A 22,902-nucleotide genomic window follows, 5' to 3' on the forward strand; every position below is an offset into this window, starting at 1 on the left:
GCGGGTGGGAAGGATTTTTGGCATAAAAATGTTTAAAAAAGTGACTGTCCCGCAACGCGGGCGGGTCTGAGTGGGCCCCTCACACCCGCGGGTCTGGCCAGCCAGAGGCCGAGGTCGACGTCACGGGGTCCTTTCTCTTTTTTTTTGTCCCCTTTAAAACAACAAAAAAAGGGAAGAAAAACAATCACCAGAGAAGCCGGTCAAGGCTGCGCACGCCGCCGTTCCCGTAGGGCGTGCAGCCATGGGATGGAGGCTGTGCAGCCCGCGCGGCCAGGCATGCGAGCTCGCTGGTCCAGGCGGCTACTCCGGCTCCATCGCCTCCTCGGGCTGCAGCGGATGCGTGCGTGCGGGGGCCCCCCAACTCTCCACGCGGGGACCACCTTTCACCAGAGGACTTCCTCCTCCCCCTCGGGGGCCGGCTCGGGGCCCCGGAGGTTGTCTTCGCTGCCGTGGCTCCTGCTCCCCGAACAGAAAACCAGCGTTAAGAGCCGGAGGCAGGCCCCGACCAGCCTCCCGCATGGGGAACCAGCCATCCAGGTGGGGCGTCAGCACCTGGCCTGGGGTTCTAGGTTCTCCCCTCCCCCAACATACATTTTATCTTCCTCTTTTTTTTTTTTTTTGGTGGTGCTGAGAATGGAACCCGGGGCTTCTATTTTTTTGTTTTGTTTTGTATTGAAATAGGGTTGAGCCGTGCGTGATGGCGCAAGCTTGTCATCCCAGTACTTGGGAGGCTGAGACAGGAGGATTGCAGGTTTGTGGCCAGGCTCAGCTACTTAGTGAGGCCCTGTTTTCAAATAAAATATAAGCTGGTCGTGGTGGCGCACGCTTGTAATCCCAGCATTTGGGAGGCTGAGACCCGAGGGTTGCGGTTTGCCGACAGCCTCAGCTACTTAGTGAGGCCCTCCGCAACTTAGTGAGACCCTGTTTCAAAATAAAAAATAAAAAGCAGGGCAGGGGGTGTAGCTCGGAGGTCAAATGCCCCTGGGTTCCATCCCCAGACCTGGAAAAAAAAAAAAAAAAAGACAAAAAAATAATAAAATATAAAAAACTGGGGCTGAGGGGCGTAGCTCAGAAGTGAAATGCTCCTAGGTTCAATCCCCAGTGCCATATTTAAAAAATAAATAAAGAAGAAGAAACAAGGTCTTGCTAGGCTGATGGGAGTCTCACGAAATTGTTGAGGTTGGTCTAGAACCCGTGTTCCTCCTGTGTCAGCCTCCCAAGGACTGGGATGACAAGTGTGCACCGCCAGCCCTGGCTGCAAGGTCTGCGCTTCACATGGGTAAACTGCATGGAATGTGACTTGTCTGTCAATCAAGATTTTTTAATGTTTGCAATACTGGGGCTCAAACCCGGGGGCATTTGACCTCCGAGCTACACCCCCAGCCCTATTTTTTATTCTTTATTTTGAAACAGGGTCTAAATTGCAAAGGGCCTCACTAAGTAGCTGAGGCCAAACCTGTGATCCTCCTGTCTCAGTCTCCCAAGTACTGGGATTATGCTTTTTTTTTTTTGGTGGTACTGGGGGTGGAATCCAGAGGCTATCTACCTCTGGGCTACACTCCCAGACCTATTTTATACTTTATTTGGAAAAGGGTTTCACTAAGTTGCTGAGGCTGGCTTTGAACCTCCTCTCTCAGCCTCCCAAGCGCGGGGATGACAAGCGTGTGCAGCCATGCCCGGCTGCAAGTCTGCACTTCACATGAGTAAACTGCATGGAATGTGACTTGTCTGTCAATCAAGCGCTTTTCTATTATTTCCCCCCCTGGCACTGGGGATGGAACCCAAGGCCTCAAGCACTCTTCCACTGCGTTAATCTCTGGCCCTCTAAAGCTATTTCTTTGTTTGTTTGGGGGCACTCGGGTTGAACCTAGAGGCATTCTACCATTGAGCTACACTCCCAGCACTATTTTATTTTTATTTTAAAACATGCTCTAAGTTGATGAGAGTCTCACTTCTTGCTGAGGCTTTCTTTGAACCTGTGGCCCTCCTGTCTCAGCTATTTTTAACAGTAGAAGTGGCTGCCTGGAGCTCTGAGCAGCAGTGGGTGCCGCGTTGGGGGTCACAGGAAGGCCACTGCCGGGCACTGGGGGAAGATGGCAGCAGGCGTCCTTCCAGTGGGTTTTTTTTTTCTCTTTGCGGGTCTGGGGATGGAACCCAGGGCCACTCTACCTCTGAGCTACACCCCCTGCCCTATTTTTTATTCTTTATTTTGAAACAGGTCTCGCTAAGTTGCAGAGGCCTCGCCAAGCAGCTGAGGAGGCTGTCCTGGAACAGCACCCAGCTCTGCTCCCGACTGTTGTGGGAGGTGCTAGTAACCATGACCTGGATGTGTGTTCGGAAGGACAGCTGACCAGGAAGGAGGACAGGCCCCACGGGGGTCAGGGCTCTTAGAGCACTTTGCAACAGGCTGAAAGGGGCTCGTCTGGCCCAGCAGAGGCAAGGGCAGGCACTGGGCAGCCCGGTGAGGAGCTGCAGAGCACAGTGGCCTGCACTTGGGGGCAGCCCTGGCGGGGACTGAACCGGCGTGCAGGGAGGATGGGCCACCTGGGTGAACTCACAGGCATTCCGGTGGAGCGCCATGCACCCGAAGCCCCAGCACGCATGCAGGGCGGGCCCAAGCCCCTGAAGGCCGGCACGGCCCCGCCCCAGGCCCCCCAGAGCCCCGCACAGGCAGGCAGGCGTTACCTTGGGCTCAGACAGGGGCTCCCACTCCCTGGTTGGTTTTTTGCTGGAATCGCCAGAGGGAGGGAAGAGGGAAGTAAGAGGGGGCCCTGAGGAGCCATGGCACTCCCGCCCCCATGCCTCTCACGCAGCCAGCTCCGTGGTCTACCCGGCAGGCAGGTGGGCGCCTCTGCCTTAACGCTGAGAGGCTAGAGCGAGGCCACGCCAAGCACCCAACACGGGCCTCAGATCCCACCCTTGGGCATGGAAGTGCTGCTGCCGTAGGCCCCCGGGGAGGCGCCGAAGCCCCAGAGGCCGACTTGAGTGTGCTGGAGGTGAGCTCCGGGGCGCGGGCCAGAGGGAGGAGCAGGCACTCACCTCAGCAGGCTCCCGGGGGCTGGCAGCGCCCGCTCGTCCCGACGACTGCCCTCGAAGGGGTTTCCAAAGGAACGCTTCCGAATCATGGTCTTCACCAGGATCTGAAGAGGGAGAGAGGGAGGCCGGGGATGGGCGATTCCGGAGCGCCAGCGCCCAGGGCTCACAGCCCCGAAAGGGCTTCTGGGGACTGGGTGGCGTCTTCCGCTCAGCACACGGGTCCAATTGGTCACTTCCCGCTCCCTGGCTGCCACCAAGTGGAGACCCAGGTGCCCGGGGCCAACGCACGAGGCCTGACACAAGCCGGTGTCAGCCTGCGGACCCTCCAGCCCCGCGCCCTGGAGCTTACAGCATGCAGCATGCAGGTCCCTTGGCCACACCTGGCCCTCCACACACCAACACCCCCAACAGAGACAAATCACTGTTTCTCCAAGGAATGGAGGCGTGTGTGTGTGTGTGTGTGTGTGTGTGTGTGTGTGTGTGTGTGTCTGGAACCCAGGGACATTCGACCTCCAAGCTACACTCCCAGCCCTATTTTTTATTCTTTGTTTTGAAACGGGGTCTTACTAAGTTGCAAAGGCCTCCCTAAGTAGCCGAGGCTGGCCGCGAACCGCGATCCTCATGTCTCAGCCTCTTGAATGCTGGGATTACAAGTGTACGCCACCATGCCTGGCTTCGAGGCTGCTCTTTAAAAACTGAGATATGCAGGGCATGGTGGCGCACGCTTGTCATCCCTGCGCTTGGGCGGCTGAGACAGGAGGATCGCACAGGTTTGAAGCCAGCCTCAGCTACTTAGTGAGGTTCTCAGCAACTTAGTGAGACCCTGTTTCCAAAAAAGATATAAAATAGGGCTGGGGGTGTAGCCCAGAGGTAGAAAGTCCCTGGGTTCCACCCCAGTACCACACACACACAAAAGATATCGTTCACATAGTATAAATTCACTGTTTTACTTATGGTACCGGGGATGGAACCCAGGGACATTCTACCTCCAAGCTACACCCCAGCCATATATATTTTTTTTTAACTTTTTTTTTTTTTTTTTGGTGGTACTGGAGGTAGAACCCAGAGGCTTTCTACCTCCGGGCTATAATCCCAGACCTATTTAATATTTTATTTGGAAACAGGGTCTCCCTGAGTTGCTGAGAGCCTCACTAAGTAGCTGAGGCTGGCTTCGAACCTGCGCGATCCTCCTGTCTCGGCCTCCCGAGTGCGGGGATTACCAGCGTGCGCCAGCACGCCTGGCTCACTTAAATTTTTGAATCAGGGTCTCGCTAGGCTGCTAAGGCGGGCCACAGCCTCCGAGCCTCCTGTTTCGGCCTCCCAAGGACCGGGATGACAGGCTGGCGCCGCGCCGGCTCAGGTACTCACATCACCGCTCATGACGTAAGTACTAATGCGGTGCCGGTGCCATGTGGACAGTTACGGCTCCGTGTCGTCGGGAATAAAGATGGCGGGCGAGTCTGCACGTGTCAACACGGGCACAGCTTTGTTTTTCTGATGTTTCCAGTCTGTGGTTGATTAAGTCCAGACGCGGAGGCCAACCATGCAACTCAGTGGGGTTTTTGTTGTTGTTTTTGCAGTACCGGGGGTGGAGCCCAGGTACATTCTACCTCTGAGCAACACTCCAGCCCCGTTTTTTTGTTCTTTATTTTGAAACAGGGTCTCACTAAGCTGCAAAGGGCCTCACCAAGGAGCTGGGGCTGGTGGCGAACCTGAGATGCTCCTGTCTCCGCCTCTGAATGCTGGGATCCCAAGGTGCGCCCCCACGCCCTGCCGGCTTCGTTTCTCTTTATGGCTGAGCAATATTCCCCGGTACGGACAGGCCACGCCACGCCACGCCTACAAAGTGGCGCATGCGTAGCGTGCTGGGATTTCCCGGCCTTCGCTGAGAACGCCGCCCTCTCAGGAGCTGCCGCCATAATGATTTTCTGGGGGTGTAAAGTGGTTCCGCCTCTGGAGAGGTACACTGGTGGCACCTTAAAATGTGAAACATAAGCCGGGCGTGGTGGCGCACACATGTAATCCCAGTACTTGGGAGGCCGAGACCGGGGGACCAAGGGTTCGGGCCAGCCTCAGCTCCTTAGTGAGACCCTGTTTCAAAATGAAGAATAAGCTGGGTGTAGTGGCGCAGGCTTGTAATCCTAGCATTTGGGAGGCTGTCTCAGGATGGTGGTTCACAGACAGCCTCAATTACTATTTAGTGAGACCCTGTTTCAAAATAAATTTTAAAAAGGTTGGGAGTATAGCTCAGAGGGAGAATGCCCCTGGGTTTCACCCCTACTACTGCAAAAAAAAAAAAAAAAAAAAAGGTTAAACAGAGTAGCTATAGGATCTAGAAAGTCTATTCCTAGCTGGGCGTGGTGGCACACACTGTAATCCAGTGCTTGGGAGGCTGAGACAGGAGGATCACAGGTTTGAGGCCAGCCTCAGCATCTAAGCAAGGCCCTCCACAACTTAAGTGAGACTCTTACAAAATAAAAAGTAAAATCGGGTTGGGGATGTAGTTCCTAGGGAGAACGCTCCTGGGTTCCATCCCTGGCACCACAAAAACAAAAGAACACAAGGTCTATCTCTAGTATATAACCAAGAAAAATGAAAACATTTAACGTAGAAAACACGTTGACACAAAAAGATGAGCACGAACACGCCTATCAGCCACACTACTGCACCTGCCAAAGCATGGAAGCAGCCGCTGTGGGGCGCACGCTGTAATCCCAGTGCTTGGGAGGCTGAGACAGGAGGATCGCAGGCTTGAGGCCAGCCTCTGCAAGTAGTGAGACTCACAGCAACCTAGCAGGACGCGAGACCCTTTTCCCAAATAAAAATAAAATCGGGCTGGGGGTATAGCCTGGAGGTAGAGTGCCCCTGGGCTCAATCCCCAGTGACACACACACACACACACACACACACACACACGACACCACTGAGATGTCAGACAACTGCTGCTTAACAGAAGCAGCAGCCCACAGAGGATATGAGCGGGCTGTGGACGGAAGCGGGCGGGTGCTGAAGAATGGATGAGTCTAACGCACGGTGCTAAGAGGAAGAAGCCGACGCAGAGGGCCGCACCTTGCAATCTCACGCACATGGACACAGACAAAAGGCCGTGGTGCACGGGCCGGGCCGGCTTGCCTCCTCCCCCTCCCACTGGGGGCCGAAGCTGGGCAAGCGCTCCCCACAAGCTACACCCCAGCCCCGGATGGGGCTCCCTCTGGTGTGATATAAATGCCGGGAAGCCAGATAATGGTGATGTGAATTATACAAAAAGCACTGAATGAGCCGGCGTGGAGGCGCACGCTCGTCATCCCAGCATCCAGGAGGCTGAGACCGGAGGATCGCGGCTCGCGCACAGCCTCAGCTACTTAGTGAGGCCCTCTGCAACTCAGTGAGACCCTGTTTCAAAATAAATAAATAAATAAATAAGGCAGGGGGTGCAGCTCAGAGGTCAAATGCCCCAGGTTCCAGCCTCAGACCCGCAAAAAAAAAAAAAAAGCATTGAACTTAGTAGATGATTCCACTGCTAGGAAGCGTCCAGTCCTGGGGCCAGAGGGAGGAGGGAGGCCGCAGGGCCGGGCCCGGCTCTCCGTGCAGTACTGCGGATGTCCGCAAGGCCGCCGAGCTGCTGCTTCGCTGTTCTGTTTCCCACACGACACCAGGGACGTTCTGCCCCGGAGCTCCGCTCCCCAGCCCCTCTCTTATTTTGAAACAGGGCCTTGCCAGGTTGCTGAGGGTTGCGCTAAGTTGCCGAGGCTGGCCTTGAACCTGCGCTCCTCCGGTCTCCGCCGCCCAAGTACTGGGATCACAGGCATACGCCGCGCCCCGCGGGAACTGCCGCTTTGAAACGGTTAGTTTATGCTATGTGCGTCCCATCTCTATAAGGAAAGAAAGAACACGACAAGGGCCGCAGCCAGCTCCCTGTGCGGCGCGCCCTCAGCCGGGCCGGCGTCCAAGCCGGCGTCCGAGCCGGCCCTCCTCCCCACGCCGGCCCCGGGCCCAGGGGAGGGTGCCTCTGTGGCCCTTTCTTGGGTGGCCGGGAGCCCCGGAGCCGGCACCGGCCGCACACGCTCCCCGTCCCCTCAGCACACGACGGGTGACAAGCAGGAGGCACCGAGCCCGAAACCCCCAACCAGACACTTCTGAACACAACACCCCGTTCCCCCATGCCCCGACTCAAACCCTCAGGAATTCCCTGCCCTTGGGGACAAGGTGCTGCACCCTCTCCCATCTGCCTTCCCTCCTGTGCAGTCCTGGCTTTCTGGAAGCTTCTTGCTGGCCAGCTCCCTCCCACCAGGGGGCGCTGCGGCTTCCTGCTGCCGGGCCACCTGGCCCTCTGCAGGCTCCGCCCGGGGAACACCTGCCAATTCCTGCTGCACACGCGTGCGCTCGTGAGCCTTCCTGGAGGCATCCCGCTGTCACTTGGGCCAGGAGCCTCCGTCAGGGGCGCCCGTGGCCGGTTCCACGGTGCACGCGCCTGTGGTGGTGTGACCAGCACCTGTCTCTAGGGATGGTGGGGCCGGGTAGTCTTGTTCACCATGGCAGCCCTGCCTGGGAACCCGCTCTGTGTTTGTGTTATTTTCTTGGTACTGGGGATTGAACTCAGGGGCATTCTACCTCTGAGCTACACCCCAGTCCTATTTTTATTTCAAAACAGGGTCTTGCTAGGTTGATGAGTCCATTTGCCGAGACTATCCTCAAACCTGCGATCCTCCCGTCTCCGCCTCCCAAGGCGTGTCTGGCCTGCTCTGTTTAAGGACTGTTCCCTGTGTGATAACACCCACTCCAGGAGCTCCCCACTGAATCTGCAAAGGGAGGGGCTAGGCTGGAGCTTCGAGGGACTGGCTCGCTGTGGGTTCCCTGCGGCCGGTGCGAGGAGGGTGGGGCAGGAGGAGTGGGTGCGGGTGAGTGGGTGCCAGCGAAGGTCATGCAAAGCCCTGGGGGCAGGAGGCGGCGGGGGCTCTGGGGGACAGAGGCAGCGTGTGGCAAAGCCGGAGGGCGCAGAGCAGAGTTAGAAGAGAAAGGCCAGCTCGAGGGACCATCCCTCGAGGCCAGGCCCCTTCCAAGCCTGGGCCCCGCCTGCCCGCTGCACACGGAGGGCAGCCTGCTGGCCCTGCCCCTGGGACGGGCCATCCGTGCCCACCCCGGAGCCCCCGACGGCGAGGTCTGAGGACTCCACCTTCTTTCTGAATCGGCCAGAAAACCGGGGCTGTGGGGTGCCCCAGAAAATACCACCCTCGGGCCTAGGAAAGGACTTTCTGAGGAGTGGCAGCCTCGGCCCACATGAGACCTGCCAGGCCGTCTACCCTGGAGACAGGGGACCCAGCCTGGGGAGCCAGACCTTAAGAGACTGCGGCGGTGGCCCCAGCCCGGGCCTGCCTCTCCCCAGTGTGCTTTGAAAGCAGGATAGGGGGCGGTATGACCCCTGCAGGGGGCTACCCCTCTCTGTGGTGGGCGCCACGTGTGGCCAAGGCCCGGAGCCAGTGGCCGTGCCCTGACTCTGGGCCTACGTCTGCTACCCGGGCCCCTGCCTGCGCCCAGCTCCACTCTGGCTCACTCGGTCCCTGCTCTGGGTGGGTGGATCACCCGCCTTACCACGGTCGCCAGGCTGGGAATGTGTTTGACCGAATTCTCGACCTCCTCTTCGGTCACTTCCACCAGTGTGCAGTTCTCGTCCTCGGACGGCAACGGCTCGGCCCCGTGCCTCGTGACCCAGGGGTGCAGCTTCAATGAATGACAGCAGGGTGAGGCGCAGGTGCGGCCGCCCCTGGAAGGCCCTGCCAGCTGTGGAGCCAAGAAGGGCATGCGGGGCAGGGGGCCAGGCCTGGGTCGGGCATGCTGGAGGCACTGGGGAGCCAGGAGGCGGGCGGGCAGGCAGGTGGGTGAGATGGAGGAGGAACGTCGGAGAAGCCAGAGACGGACGGGCAGGGCTGAGACGTGGCACCCCGGACGCCCATCTGGCCCAGGTCTCGCAGACACTCCTAGACCCCAGCTCAGGGACCAAGTCCTTATCTTTTGCGTTTGCCCCCTCTCAAGACGCCTTCGGGCCCCAGGTGGAAGCCAGCTGCCCACAGGTTCCAGAGATCGGCAAGCCTCTTAGAGGGCCAGAGGCACGACTAGAATTTGGCATCAGCTAGGCCCAGTGGTCCAGGAACACCAGCACGGCTCGGCAACTGTCCCCGACACCCAGCAGGCTCTGCTCGGAGCAGGCGGCACGCTCCCCCCTCACAGAAGAGAACCAGGGTCTCGGGAGGCAGAGACCAGCTGGACAGACGCATTAGATCACGATCGGGAGGAGCCAGGCCGGCATCCGTCCCCTGTGGCTGCCCCTTCCGGCACCAGTTCGCCAGGTGCCTAGCAGGTTCTAGAGAACATTAAAGGCCCCGTGGCACTGGCAGGCCACTGGGCACAGACAGGGGTTTCTCCCGAGCGCTTGCTGCGGCAGGGGAGGAGCCTGAATCGCTCACAGATTTCCTCTCGCTCTCAATGTCATTTCTGCACGGGGCCGGCCACGTGGGGAAGGACCAGAGGCTGAGCGGCCAGTCGGAGCGCACGGACGCCCCCCTACTGGGTCTGCAGAACACGGACACCATCAGCCCAAGCAGGTCGGAGCAAGCGCAGGCTGCCCCGCTCCCCGGTCAGACCCCGGGCCACGAGATCATACCCTCCAACCCCGCTCCCCACCGCTGGTCAGCCCAGAGGCCGCGGGCACGGAGGGCGGCAGTGTGGAGGAGGAGTTGGCGCTGTGGACAAGGGGTACAGCCAGACAATCCCAAGCGCAGGCCGAGCCCCGGGGCCCACGGTGCCCCCACCCCGGGTACCTTGATTTCCGGCACCAAAATCCTCGACTCGGGGTTCTTGTCCAGCATCCGCACGATCAAGTCCTTCAAGTCCTCGGCTACGTCGGGCCTGCGGGGGGGGAGACGCGTCAGGCTCGGAGGCGGGGCGGGGACGGCCGGGGCGGGAAGGACAGACGGACGGACACACTCACTGGTCTGGAAACTCCAGGGCCTGGCTCTTGATCTTACTGTGTAAGCACATGATCCGCTCGTCCATGAACGGGCACTGCAAGAGAGGCCGGGAGGAGAGACCGTCACCGGCTGCCGCGTCCGTCCTTCCGAGATCGCCGTGAGGAGCCCCGCAGGGACACAGCAGAGAACTCAGCAGCCCTGGCCCAGGCTGGGCAGGGGGCACTCGTCGCCCTCCCAAGTTCTGGAAGGCCCAGGAATGTTCTAGAATGTCTGAGTCCTTCCCCAACACACTGTGAACTGTGATCTCCCTCTGTAGTTTCAGTATACTTTTTTTTTGGGGGGGCGCAGTACTAGGAATAGAACCCAGGGGCATTCTACCTCTGAGATACACCCCCACCCCTATTTTTTATTATTTATTTAGCGGTACTAAAGATGGAACCCAGGAGCATTGTACCTCTGAGCTATACCCCCAGCCCAATTTTTTATTTATTTCAAAACAGGGTTTCACTGAGTTGCAGAGGGCCTCACTAAGTAGCTGAGGTTGTCTGCGAACCGCGATCCTCAGGTCTCAGCCTCCCGAATGCTGGGATGACAAGCGTGCGCCGCCACGCCCGGCCAATCACTGTTTTATCAGACCATTTTTCACGGATAGAGTATCACCCACAGGTATCTAGTTTAGGCGGGCTTTCTTTTTCCTTATGCACATCTAGGGGTGGAGCTGCAGCAACCTTCTAATGAACAAGTACGCTCCCCCCCTCCCCGCCAGTGATCACTGGGGGGGGGGCGCACGGCTGCAGGAGACACAGCCCACCCTCTTACCTGGCCAAAGACAAAGCAGTACAGCGTCACGCCCATGGCCCAGACATCCAGAGCCTGCAGAGAAAAGAGAGCCTCGCATGCCAGGCCTGGGACAGCTTTTACTAATCTCTTCCTTCTGTTTTTAAGTACCGGGAATTGAACGCAGGAGTATTTGGCTTCCCAGCCCTTCTTAATCTTTTTGTTTTGAAATGGGCCTCCCTAGGTTGCTAAGAGCCTTGCCAAGTTGCTGAGGCTGGCCTAGAACCTGCGATCCTCCTGTCTCAGCCTCCCATGTCGTCCTGGGATTACAGGAGTGCGCCACCATGCCCGATTCTAGCTTGCCCAGCTGGCACCCAAGCCTCGGGCTGTCCCTGGAGCAGCACCTCTTGTTGACTCTGTCTGCGCAGCTGGGGAGAGGCCCACCCAGTCCATAGGCCTCTTTAGTGGTCACGTGACCCAGGTCTGGCCAATGAGAGCACCACCTCCCCCCCCCAGCCACAGTGATAGGCACATGACCCAGCTGGGCCAATCGCAGCCAGCCTCCGGGTTCCAGTTGTTGCTATTCGCTGAAGGGACTGCTCCTGCTACTGAGGAACTGACAGAGAGCTGCAGGGAGCGCTGCAGTCAGTTGAGAGGTGCAGAGGTAAAAGATGGAGGCAGAGCCTCATCTGAACCCCTATCCCCGATCCTTGGCTATTTAACCAGTGATCTGCTATTTAAGGACACTGAACTGGACTTTTTTTTTGGTGGTACTGGGGTTCCTGGAAGCCCTTCTACCTCCGGGCTACACTCCCAGACCTATTTTACATTTTTATTTGGAAACAGGGTCTCTTAAGCCAGCGCGGCTGGCTTCGAACCTGCGCGATCCTCCTGTCTCCGCCTCCTGAGTGCGGGGATTCCCAGCGTGCGCCACCACGCCCGGCTGAACTGGACTTTTAGTAGTTGTTGCTATACTAGAGAACCCAGAGCATTCTACCTTCGACCTACACCCCTGCCCTTATTTTATTTTTTATTTTGAAACAAGGTTAATTGAGCGGCAGAGGGCCTCGCTAAGTTGCTGAGGCTGGCCCGGAACCTGTGATCCTCCTGTCTCGGCCTCCCAAGCACTGGGATGGCAAGTGTGCCCCGCCACGGCCGGCCTGAATCGGACGTCTGCTGCTGACAACCCAAAGGCCCCCAGGCAGCAGCTCTTGGCGGCTCGGGTGGGCCCCGACCTACCTTCCCAGAGAAGATCTTTCGGGTCTCAGAGAGGGACTCGGGCGCCATGAAGGCCGGCGTGCCCACGGTGTTGGAGAGGAGCGCGTCGCTGCCCTTGAACTCGTTGCTGACGCCAAAGTCGGCGATCTTGATGTGCCCGTCCTCGCCCACCAGGAGGTTGGAAGGCTTGATGTCCCGGTGTATGATCTTTTGGTAATGCACTGCAGGTGGGTGGACAGCAAGGGAGGAGAGGACGGGAGACCGTGGGTCTCCACGTGGCTGCGTAGCCCAGAGACAGAAGGTGTGGGCCCGCCCCGGCCGGGCCTCCTTCCCTCCCCTAACCTGCTGGGCACCCACAGGCCCCAAAAGACAAGGGGGAAAGAGTCTTCAAGGACGCTGGTTCTCATAAGGACCTGCACTCAAAATACCCACTCCTGAGCCGGGCGCGGTGGCGCACGCTTGTAATCCCAGCATTTAGGAGGCTGAGACAGGAGGATCGCGGTTCACGGACAGCCTCAGCTACTTAGTGAGGCCCTCTGCAATTCAGTGAGACCCTGTTTCAAAATAGAGAACAAAAAGTAGGGCTGGGGGTGTAGCTTGAAGGTAGAAGGCCCCCAGTAACACACACACAAAAAAAGAATAAAAAAATAAGGCTGGGGGTGTAGCTCAGAGGCAGAATGCCCATGGGTTCCATCCCCAGTACCGCTAAAAAACAAAAACAAAACAAAACAAACAAACAAACTTTCCTATCACAGTATTTTTTTTGTACTGGAGACTGGACCAGGGGCATTCTACCTGTGGGCTCCCCCCAGCCCTATTTTATTTTGTATATGTGTGTACTACTGGGGTTTGAAGGCAGAGGCCTTCTGTCTCTGAGCTCCACCTACAGCCTTTTTATTTTTGGTGTGGCACTGGGGACTGAACAGGGACATTCTACCTCCAAGCTACACCCCAGACCTATTTTATTTCTATTTGGAAACAGGGTCCCGCTAGGTTGATGAGAATCTCACTACTCGCTGAGACTGACCTCGAACTTGTGGTCCTCCAGTCTTGGTTTCCCAAGTACTGGGATTACAAGGGTACATCACCGTGCTTATTTATTTATTTGTTTGTTTGTTTATTTGTTGACTGACTGATTCATACTGGGGGTGGAACTCAGGGCCATTCTACCTCTGAGCTATACCCCCAGCTCTATTTTTTTATTTTGAAACAGAGTCACACTAAGTTGCGGAGGCTCTGAATCTGAGATCCTCCTGTCTCTGCTCAAGTGCCACCATGCCTGGCATTTATTTTATATGTGTTTTTATTTGGAAACAAGGTCTCTTTAGCCAGTGAGGCTGGCTTAGAACCTGCATGATCCTCTTGTCTCTGCCTCCCAAGTGCGAGGATTACAAGCGTGCGCCACCACGCCCGGCCAATAAATAAATAATTTTGAAACAGAGTCTTACAAGGTTGCTGAAAGCCTCGTTACACTGTGGAGGTGTGGAGGCTGGTCTCAAACCTGCGACCCTCCTTTCTCAGCCTCAAGTACTCATTTATCTGAGACAGAAGCAGGGCGCAGCCCCAGGAGAGTTCTTGCCTCAAGGTTTAGAAGTCTGTTTCCCGCCCACCTCCTCCCAGCGGAGGCCCCTCTCCCTCCCACCCCGGGGCGGCTTACGGTACTCGATGCCCTTGATCAGGTCCTGGAAGTAGAACCGAGCCTGGTCTTCTGAGAGCGGCTTGAGGGTGGGCACCTCCATCACTGGCCTGGAAGGGCAACCCCCCGATGAGACCCTCGGAGCCGTGTGGCCCTCGGAGCCCGGGGCGCCGGCCCGACGCCGGACACTCACCCTTGGTTGACCAGCTCGAACACTGGAAGAGAAGGGGCTGCTGTTAGGGCTGCGGAAGCAGAAACCGCTCTCTCCCTGCCCTGCTGCCTCCTACACTCCTCCAGGGACACGGACAGGCTCAGAGATGGATGCTGGCGCCTCCAGGGACATGGACAGGCTCAGAGATGGATGCTGGCGCAGGGGTGAGACCGGCTCCAGACCCGGATCCACTCGGCTCTCATCAGGAGGCAAAGGACCAGAGCGGTCCATCCTTGGGAGGATCCCGACCTCGCTTTCCCGTGTGCGGGCGCGTGCGCGGTGCTGGCGATGGGACCTAGGGGCATCCTACCTCTGAGCTCCACTGCCAGCCCTACTTTACTTTTTACCCGGAAACCGGGTCTTCCCTAAGTTGCGGAGGGCCTCGCTAAGTTGGTGAGGCTGGCTTCGAACCTGCGATCCTCCTGCCTCAGCCCCCCTAAGTACTGGGACTACTGGCGTGTGCCACCACCCCAGCCTAGCATGTCTCTTTTCTGCCTCAAGGTGGGAACTCTGTCCCTGAAGCCGAGTGGCTCAATCAGCTTAGAAAACTGCTCTCTAAAGCCTGGGCCAAGTTGTCGTGACACTTGCTCCACTCGTCTGCCCAGAGACCCCCAGACGCTCCTGTCTGGCCCGCCATCAAAGCCTAATTCCTATACTGTTGTGAAACGCCCTCTGCCTCCTGGTCCCCACCATCCTTCCACACACCCCCTCAGGGAGACATCCCCCAAAGACACACTAGTACCCACGGCCCCAACCCAGAACTCCCGGCTCCTCATACCCTAGTGGGCTTTATACTATTTTATTTTTGCAGTACTGGGGATGGAACCCAGGGGCATTCTAGCTCCGAGCTACACCCCCAGCCCTACTTTTTATTCTGAATTTTGAAACAGGGTCTCACTGAGTTGCAAAGGGCCTCGCTAAGTAGTAGCTGAGGCTGTCCGCGAACTCAGACCCTCCTGTCTCAGCCTCCCGAATGCTGGGATGACAAGTGTGCGCCACCACGCCCGGCTTTTATTTTTAAATCTGAAACGGGGTTTCTCTAAGTTGCCGAAGCTGGCCACAAACCTACTCCTACGCTCTTATCTCGGCCTCCCAAATACTGGGGTAACAGGCGTGTGCACTGCATGCAGCTCAGTAACAGTCTGCAATTGAGTCGCAGCAAACACTCTTGCACTCCTGCTTGGGACCAGGGGCACGGCTGTGGGTGGGGGGATCCGGACCGCAAAGGGCCGCAGCTGCCTGGGGGGCGCCAGCTCGTGCCAGGCTCAGGAGGAAGGGCTCTTACCCATGTAGAGATGGTCTTCGTTGGGGTCATCCAGGACCTGTCGTCACAGCCCGGGCAGCCAGGACCGGGAGCAGGGCGGAGGGGGGAGAGAGGCAGACACACAGGTGAGCAGGGAGGAGGCTCACGTGTGGCTGCACCTGCCCACGGGAGACCGCGCCCAGGGCTGCTTCCTCCTGATGGAGGGCGAGGAGAAACCCCCAGGGTGCATCACCCCAATGGCCTCCTGGAGAGCAGGGGCCCAGCCCTGGGTCCCAGGCTCCCTTCCCACAGGCTCGTCACCGAGAAGACACCAGAGCGGCCCTGAGGCAGGAGCGCAGGCCGGGGTCCCGGGTCCAGGCAGGCCGTGGCCGCACACATGCTCTCCTTCCCTGCGACGCCCAGGGAGCCTGGCGGGCAGGCCGAGGCGGCCCCTCTGGGATGCCTTGGGCTCGGCCGGCTGCTCCCAACATGGCGTTTTCTTTTTCTTTTGTATTTTTTTTTTTTGCAGTACTGGAGCTGGAACCCAGCGGCATTCTACCTCCCAGCTACGCCCCCAGCCCTATTTCTTATTCTTTATCTTGAAACAAGGTCTCACTGAGTTGCAGAGGGCCTCACTAAATCTCATGGTAAATTCAAATAAATATGTAATTCGGCGGGGGAGGGCTCTGGGGACTGAACCCAGAGGCATTCTAACTCCAAGCTATTTTCCTGGCTTGACTTTTATCTTATTTTGAAACAGGATTTGGCTAAGCTGCTTAGTATTTCACTAAGTTGCTGAGGCTGGCCTCCAACCTGCGATCTTCCCGTCTCAGCCTCCCTCAGCACCAGGATTACGAGTATGGGTCACCACGCCCCCAGCTTAATTTTTAGGAGCATAGGAGGGATTTCTGGTGCTTTCTTCACAGTCCTGGGGACTCTGCCTCTGAGCGGCATCCCGGGCCCTTCTGACTGTTTTCATGCTGAGCCTGGGACTCACTAAATTGCCCGGGCTGTCTTTGAACCTGCAAGCCTTCCACCCCAACCTTCCGAACAGCTGGGATGACAGGCGTGTGCCACCACCTGAGACTCGAGGTCTTAGGACAAAAGTGTGAGAACTAGCGAACGAGGGCCCGGCGGCCAGCCCAGCCCGCGCCCCCCAGGCCTCCGCACCTCCACCAGCTTCACCACGTTGGGGTGGTCCAGCTTCTTGAGGATTGCGATCTCCTGGTACACCTGCTCGATGGGGCCCCTGGGCTGGATGCAGCCCCCGGGCGCAGGCCGGGCGCCTCGGGGCGGGGGCCGACCTGGAGGGGACACCGAGGCAGCAGGATGAGGGCAGACTCTCCCCTGCAGGACGGCGGCGGGGCAGGAGCTCCCCAGGGCTCCGCCCGTCTGTCTCCGCCCGGGCGCCTTGCACAGGCACAGGGGACGGAGCCCAGGGGCATTCGATCTCTGACCTACACCCCCGGCCCTATTCTTTATTTTGAAACCGGGTCTCACTGAGTTGCAGAGGCCCCACTCAGTAGCGAGGCTGCCCGCGAGCCGCGGTCCTCCGGTCTCAGCCTCCCGAGTGCTGGGATGACGAGCGCGCCCACCGCGCCCGGATCTTCTTTTTTATTTTGAAACACGGCCTAAATTGCTAAGGGTCTCTCTTAAATTGCTGAGGCTGTCCTCAAACCTGCGATCCTCCGGTCTCAGCCTCCCAAGTGCTGAGATCACAGGCATGTGCCACCACGCCCAGCTCGACAGCCTTTTCTTACAAGGTGAGAAGTGTATGTTTAATTTTCCTGGGTATATGCCTGAGAGTGAAATCACTGGGTCATACAGTAACTTTGAATTTAGCTATTTTGGGGCACTGGGGCTGGAACCCAGGGGCATTTTATCTCCAAGGTACACTCCAGCCCTATTTCTCGTTTTTTATTTGTGGTACTGGAGGTGGAACCCAGGAACTTTCTACCTCTGAACGACACCCCAGCCCTATTTTCCATTCTTTATTTTGAAACAGGGTCTCACTAAATTGTGGAGGGCCTCACAAAATAGCTGAGGCTTATCTGTGACCGCAATCTTCCTTTCTCAGCCTCCCAAATGCTGGAATTACAAGAATGCACCACCACACCCAGCTACTCCAGCCCTATTTTACTATTTTATTTTCTGTGTGTGTGTGGTACTGGTGATTGAACCCAGGGGCATTCTACCTCTGAGCTATACCCCAAGCCCTACTGTTTATTCTTTATTTTGAAACAGGGTCTCACTATGTTGCAAAGGGCCTCACTAAATAGCACAGGCTGGTTATAAACCTGTGATCCTCCTGTCTCAGCCTCCCAAGCACTGGGATTACAAGTGTGCGCCCCACGCCCGGCTCCTCTTTTTTTTTTTTTTTTTTTGGTGGTACTGGGGTTCCTGGAAGCCCTTCTACCTCCAGGCTACACTCCCAGACCTATTTTATAATTTTTTATTGGAAACAGGGTCTCCTAAGCCAGCGCGGCTGGCTTCGAACCTGTGCCATCCTCCCGTCTCCGCCTCCCAAGCGCGGGGATGACAAGCGTGCGCCACCGCGCCCGGCTTCCTCTATGACTTTAATAAATGTTCTTATGGTGAACTCGGAACTCCAGCGGGAGGAGGGGGCATTCTCCCAGGTGCGCTCTGCAGGGGACGCCACCTCAGGCTCGCCCCCCCCCGTCCTGCCCCGGCCCCAGCCCCCAGGTCCCGGTCCCTGCCCACCACTCACGCGGGAAGCCAGCCTGCCGGATCAGCTTCTTTTTGGACAGCACTTTCATTGCCTGCAGAAGAAAAGACCCCGGCCTGGTTAAAGCTGGGGAGGAGGAAGGAGGACAGGACGAGGAGGGTCCCCACTCCAGGCCTCCCCGGACCCCTGGCCCCGGGACAAGGTAGTGAGCGCTCCATCACCAGAGGGGACCAAGCAGCCGCCGGGTTGGGGAGAGGCTGGACTCCTAGAGCCGCCCAAGGCCTGCGGTGCTTCCGAGCTTCCGGGCCAACAATCCCTGCTGGAAAGTCCCAGCCCGTGACCTCTCCGCCCCAGGCCAAAGTGTGAGCAAGGCCAGCCTCCGCTACTACTGAGTGAGGCCCTCTGCAACTCAGCGAGACCCTGTATCTAAATAAAGAATGAAAAGTCGGGCTGGGAGTGTGGCTCGGAGGTGGAATGCCCCGTCACTGCCCCAGTACCAGCGGCCGTGAAGGAGCAGCCCGGGGACACCGAGGCGGGCTGTCTCACGTGGAAAGCGCCGCCTGTCCAGGGCACACGATCACACTGGGGCCGGAAGCCACGCTGGGCGGACTCCAAATCCCAGCTGCAAAGGCAAGTTGTGGGCTCCGGCACACAGAGGAGCAGAGACGGCGGCGAGAGCGAGCCCGAGGGGCGGCCGGCCGTGGGAGGCGGCTCTCCCTGGGCCAGTCCCTGGCCCCCACTTCCCAGTCTGTACACCGGGCACATGGCTTCCTGCCCACATGACCTGGCGTGGCCTCAGGGAGGCTACTCACATAGTAGGTGTTGTCGTTCTCGTTGTAGGCCAACTTGACCACGCCATAGGAGCCCTGGAGGAAGGAGATGCCCATGACGTGCGATCCAGAGCCTGCCGGCGACAGAGCCTGGACCCTAACACCCGGTGGCAAAGCGGCGGCCTCGCGCTCACGCGGGCCCGCGCCTGCAGTTGGCTGGACCTGCAGTCTTCACAAGTGGGGATTCGTTGCCAACAGGTAAAGAGAAGGCGCTGGAGCCGGGCGTAGTGGCGCACGCCTGTCATCCCAGCGCTTGGGAGGCTGAGACAGGAGGATCGCGGGTTTGAGGCCAGCATCTGCGATGCAGTGAGACCCTCGGCAACCTAGCGAGACTCTGTTTCAAAACCAAAGCTAGAAAGGGCTGGGGGTGTAGCTTGGAGGTAGAATGCCCCTGGGCTCCACCTCCAGCACCAAAGGAAGGAAAGAAGGAAGGAGGGAAGGAGGGAGGGAGGGAGAGAGGAAAAGCGAGAGGAGGTTCTGTTATAAAAATCCCTATTTCTAACTGCTTTATGATCCAGCCATATGTAGATCTCATTTCTATATACAGCAATTTACATAAACCTCACTCTCATCCGAGCCTGCTGGGCGTTCAGCCCTCGTTTTTCTTTTTTTGCAGTACTGGAGATGGAACCCAGGGGCATTCTGTCCCTGAGCTCCACCCCCTGCCCTATTTTTTATTCTTTATTTGAAGCCGGGTCCCACTGAGCTGCAGAGGGCCTCATAAGTAGCTGAGGCTGGCCGCGAACCGCGATCCTTCTGTCTCAGGCTCCCGAATGCTGGGATCACAAGTGTGCGCCGCCACGCCCAGCTCTAGCCCTCATTTCTAAAAATTAAGTTGTCACGGTTTTCTCTACGCTCCTAACCGTCCTTGTTTTTGTTTTTGATTTTATTGGTACTGAGGAATGAACCCAGCGTCATTCTAACCCCGAGCTACACCCACAGCTCTATTTGATTGTGATTTTGAAACAGAGTCTAAGTTGCTGAGGCCGCTGGCCTCAAACCCGCGTCCTCCTGGTTCAGCCTCCCCAGTACTGGGACAAGTGTACACCACCATGCCCGACTGCTTCCTGAGCCTTGGCAGATTTGCAGAAATACATTTAATTTTAAAGACTGCACAAAAAATAGGCCATTTACAACAAGCTCTGCCGCGCCCGCCAGCCTCGCCTCCAGACTCCTCTCCTCCTCTCGTCTGTGGGCCCCTCGCCCAGGTGAGGCAGAGCCGGCCTGGCTTCTGGGACACTTACCTTCCCGATCTCATCCTTCAGCGTGTACTGGTTCAGCTGCACACAGTCCTAGCAAGTAGGAGACACACGGGGGTACACTCTAAGTCCGCAGCAGATACACTTAAACTAAACACACACACACAGCCCAGACCCCTCAGGAAAGTGAACAGCCCCGCGCCCAGACACACCCCAGACAGAGGCCCTGCTCCGGGGCGCCCGCTCTCCTGCCCGGGGAGCTGGGGATGGGCTATCCTACTTCCCAGCTACACACACAGCCCCGTTATTTTTTAACTCTTATTTATTTATTTATTTATTTATTTGTTTATTTATTTATTTCTTGCTTTTATTTATTTATTTATTTATTTATTTATTTATTTTTTTGGTGGTACTGGGGTTCCTGGAAGCCCTTCTACCTCCGGGCTACACTCCCAGACCTATTTTTATATTTTTCTTTGGAAACAGGGTCTCCCAAGCCAGCGCGCGCGGCTGGCTTGGAACCTGTGCGATCCTCCTGTCTCCGCCTCCCAAGCGCGGGGATGACAAGCGTGCCCACCACGCCCGACCTTAACTCTTATTTATTTGTTTGTTTGTTTGTTGTGGTACTGGGGATGGAACCCAGGGGTATTCTACCTTCAAGCTACACTCCCAGCCCTGTTTTATTATTTTGAAACAGGGTCTCACTGAGTTGCAGAGGGCCTCATTAAGTAGCTGAGGCTGTCCTCGAACCACGATCCTCCTGTCTCAGCCTCCTGAACGCTGGGATTATAAGTGTGCGCCACCACGCCCGGCTACTTCAGCCCTTTTTGTTTCTTTTTTTTTTTTGGGGGGGGCGTTGGAAATGGTCTTGTTAGGTTGCTGAGAGCCTCACTACGTTGCCGAAGCTGGTCTCCAACTTGCGGTCCTCCTGTCTCAGCCTCCCAAGTATTGCAGGTGCACCAGAGGCCTTCTGCTTTACATCAACTCCAGATGACTTTCATATGTGGTACAAGGTCAGCTATGGGAGCCATTGTCACTCTGCACACATGCACGTCAACGAGGAGGTCCTGTCCACCTTAGCTTGGGGGAGTCTGCAGGCTCGGGGCTGGCTCTGTAACAACGGTGACTGGTCCCCAAACCCTGAGGCTGTGAAAGAAACTGACCCTAAGACTCGGCAGAGCAAGGAGCCCACTTGTTAGACTCTGGAGCTAAGCTGGGCACACCACCACCCCCCCGTAATCCTAGCACTCGGGAGGCCGAGACAGGAGGATGGCGGGTTTGCAACCTCAGCAACCTACCAGACCGTGTTTCAAAATGAAAAAAGAAAATAGGGCTGGGGGTGTAGCTCCGCGGCAGAATACCCCTGGGTTCCATCCCTAGTACTGCAAAAAATAAAAATAAAAATAAAAATAAAAAAAAGGGATTACAGGCCAGGTGTGGTGGTGACACTCGTCATCCCAGCATTCGGGAGACAGGAGGACCCCGGTTCGCGGCCAGCTTCTGCTACTCAGTGAGGCCCTCTGCAACCCAGTGAGAGCCTGTTTCAAAGCTAAGAATAAAAAATAGGGGTGGGGGGTAGCTCAGAGGTTAAAATGCCCCTGGGTTCCGTCCCCAGGACCACACACAAAAAAAATTTTTTAAGTAGGGATCACAAGTTCAAGGTCAGAGTTAGCAACTTAGAAAGGCCCTCAGCAACCCTGTTTCTAAATGAATACATACAATAGGGCTGGAAATGAAGCTGAGAGAATGGCCTTGGGTTCAACCCCCAATATAAAAAAAAAAGAAAGAGGGAGGGGGAGGGAAACGCCCCAAAGTGCCCTGCCCAGGCCTGCTCTAGGCCGGCTCACTGTCGGGACTGCCAAGGGCCACCCCCTGCTCCACGCACAGCCAACAGCCAGCACCTGCACCTTTCTTCGCGGGGCTGGGGATGGAACCCGGGCCTCCGCCTGGAGCTCCGCCCAGGCCTTGCCTCTCTGCCGGGGCCTGTCCTTGGCCCTGGTCATACTCAAGGGCCATGGCACCCAGCAGCCCTCACTAGTGACAGCGAGAGCTGCCACCGAGTGTGTCGGGGGACGCCAGGCCGCCCTGCGGTGCTGTCCCTACTCACTCCGGCCTCCGCCGGCCTCCTGGACCAGCGCCCGCCCGCACCTGCATCCCAGTGATGGAGACGTGGCGGGATTCCACCGTGGGCCTCCGTGGCAGCCGCGGGGACGACTGCGGGGAGCTGGGCAGGGACGGGCAGAAGCAGCGGCCGCCCGCGTCCACCCCGCCCTGGGACCGCTCCTGCAGGGACAGCTTGCGGCCTGAGAGGCGGGGCTGGGCCAGGGACCCCGAGGCGGCGTCCGGGCCGAGGTCCACGGCGCCACCAGGCTCACAGTCCGTGACCATGATGAAGGACTCCATGCCCAGGCGGATGCTCAGGGACGAGAGGCCGCGCAGGGCCTCGCAGGGCTTCTGGCTGTCATCCTGGGGGGCGGCCCTCTTGCCGCTGGGCTGGCTAGAGACACATGATGACATGGTGCAGGCCCCGGCATCCAACGCCCATGGGGCCGCGGGGCCACCTGCGGAGAGAGCCAGGCTCAGGAGGCCGCGACAAGGAGGGTCCGCGCCCGCTGCCCCAGACGAACAGACCGGACGGTGTCTAACTCCCGCCCTGGGTCCACGGCCTAAAAAGACCTCAGGCCGGGGGAGACCCAGACAGGATCGCTGCAGATCTCTAGCCAGCCTCAGCCATTACTGACACCTGTTTAGCATTTTTTTTTTATAGGTCTGAGGATGGAACCCAGGGGCATTCGACCTCCAAGCTACACCCTCTGCCCTATTTTTAATTTTTTATTTTGAAACAGGGTCTCACTAAGTTGCAGAGGCCTCGCTAAATAGCTGAGGCTGTCCGCGAACCATGATCCTCTATTCTCAGCCTCCCAAATGCTGGGATTACAAGTATGCGCCACCACGCCAGGGTTTTTTTTTTGTTTTGTTTTTAGTGTACTGGGGATGGAACCCAGAGGCTTTCTACCTGCAGGCTCTACTCCCAAACCTACTGTATACTTTATTTGGAACCAGGGTCTCACTAAGTTGCTGAGAGCCTTGCTAAGTAGCTG

At 57.5% G+C, this 22,902-nt stretch overlaps 1 protein-coding gene across 2 annotated transcripts; it reads right to left on the bottom strand.

The window, feature by feature from the left end:
• Window positions 1–300: 300 nt before the first annotated feature.
• Window positions 301–22,318, bottom strand: CAMKK2 (calcium/calmodulin dependent protein kinase kinase 2; the record flags this gene model as incomplete). 2 transcript variants are annotated; one of them, XM_080717976.1, is made up of 16 exons in its annotated part: window positions 301–456; window positions 2,686–2,728; window positions 3,040–3,140; window positions 8,626–8,754; window positions 9,852–9,939; window positions 10,022–10,095; window positions 10,821–10,874; window positions 12,018–12,217; window positions 13,654–13,742; window positions 13,826–13,847; window positions 15,129–15,165; window positions 16,257–16,390; window positions 17,815–17,866; window positions 18,585–18,638; window positions 19,847–19,894; window positions 21,950–22,318. In XM_080717976.1, the coding sequence occupies 16 exons, from the start codon at window positions 22,316–22,318 to the stop codon at window positions 301–303; spliced, it is 1,650 nt and encodes a 549-aa protein (XP_080574102.1). The 2 variants fall into 2 exon arrangements, with proteins under 2 accessions (XP_080574102.1, XP_080574103.1); XM_080717977.1 differs by lacking the exon at window positions 8,626–8,754.
• Between the last annotated feature and the right edge of the window lie 584 nt (window positions 22,319–22,902).

This window comes from Muscardinus avellanarius (genome assembly GCF_963383645.1).
Source record: "Muscardinus avellanarius genome assembly, chromosome: 21".
In the NCBI taxonomy this organism is placed as follows: Eukaryota; Metazoa; Chordata; class Mammalia; order Rodentia; family Gliridae; genus Muscardinus; species Muscardinus avellanarius.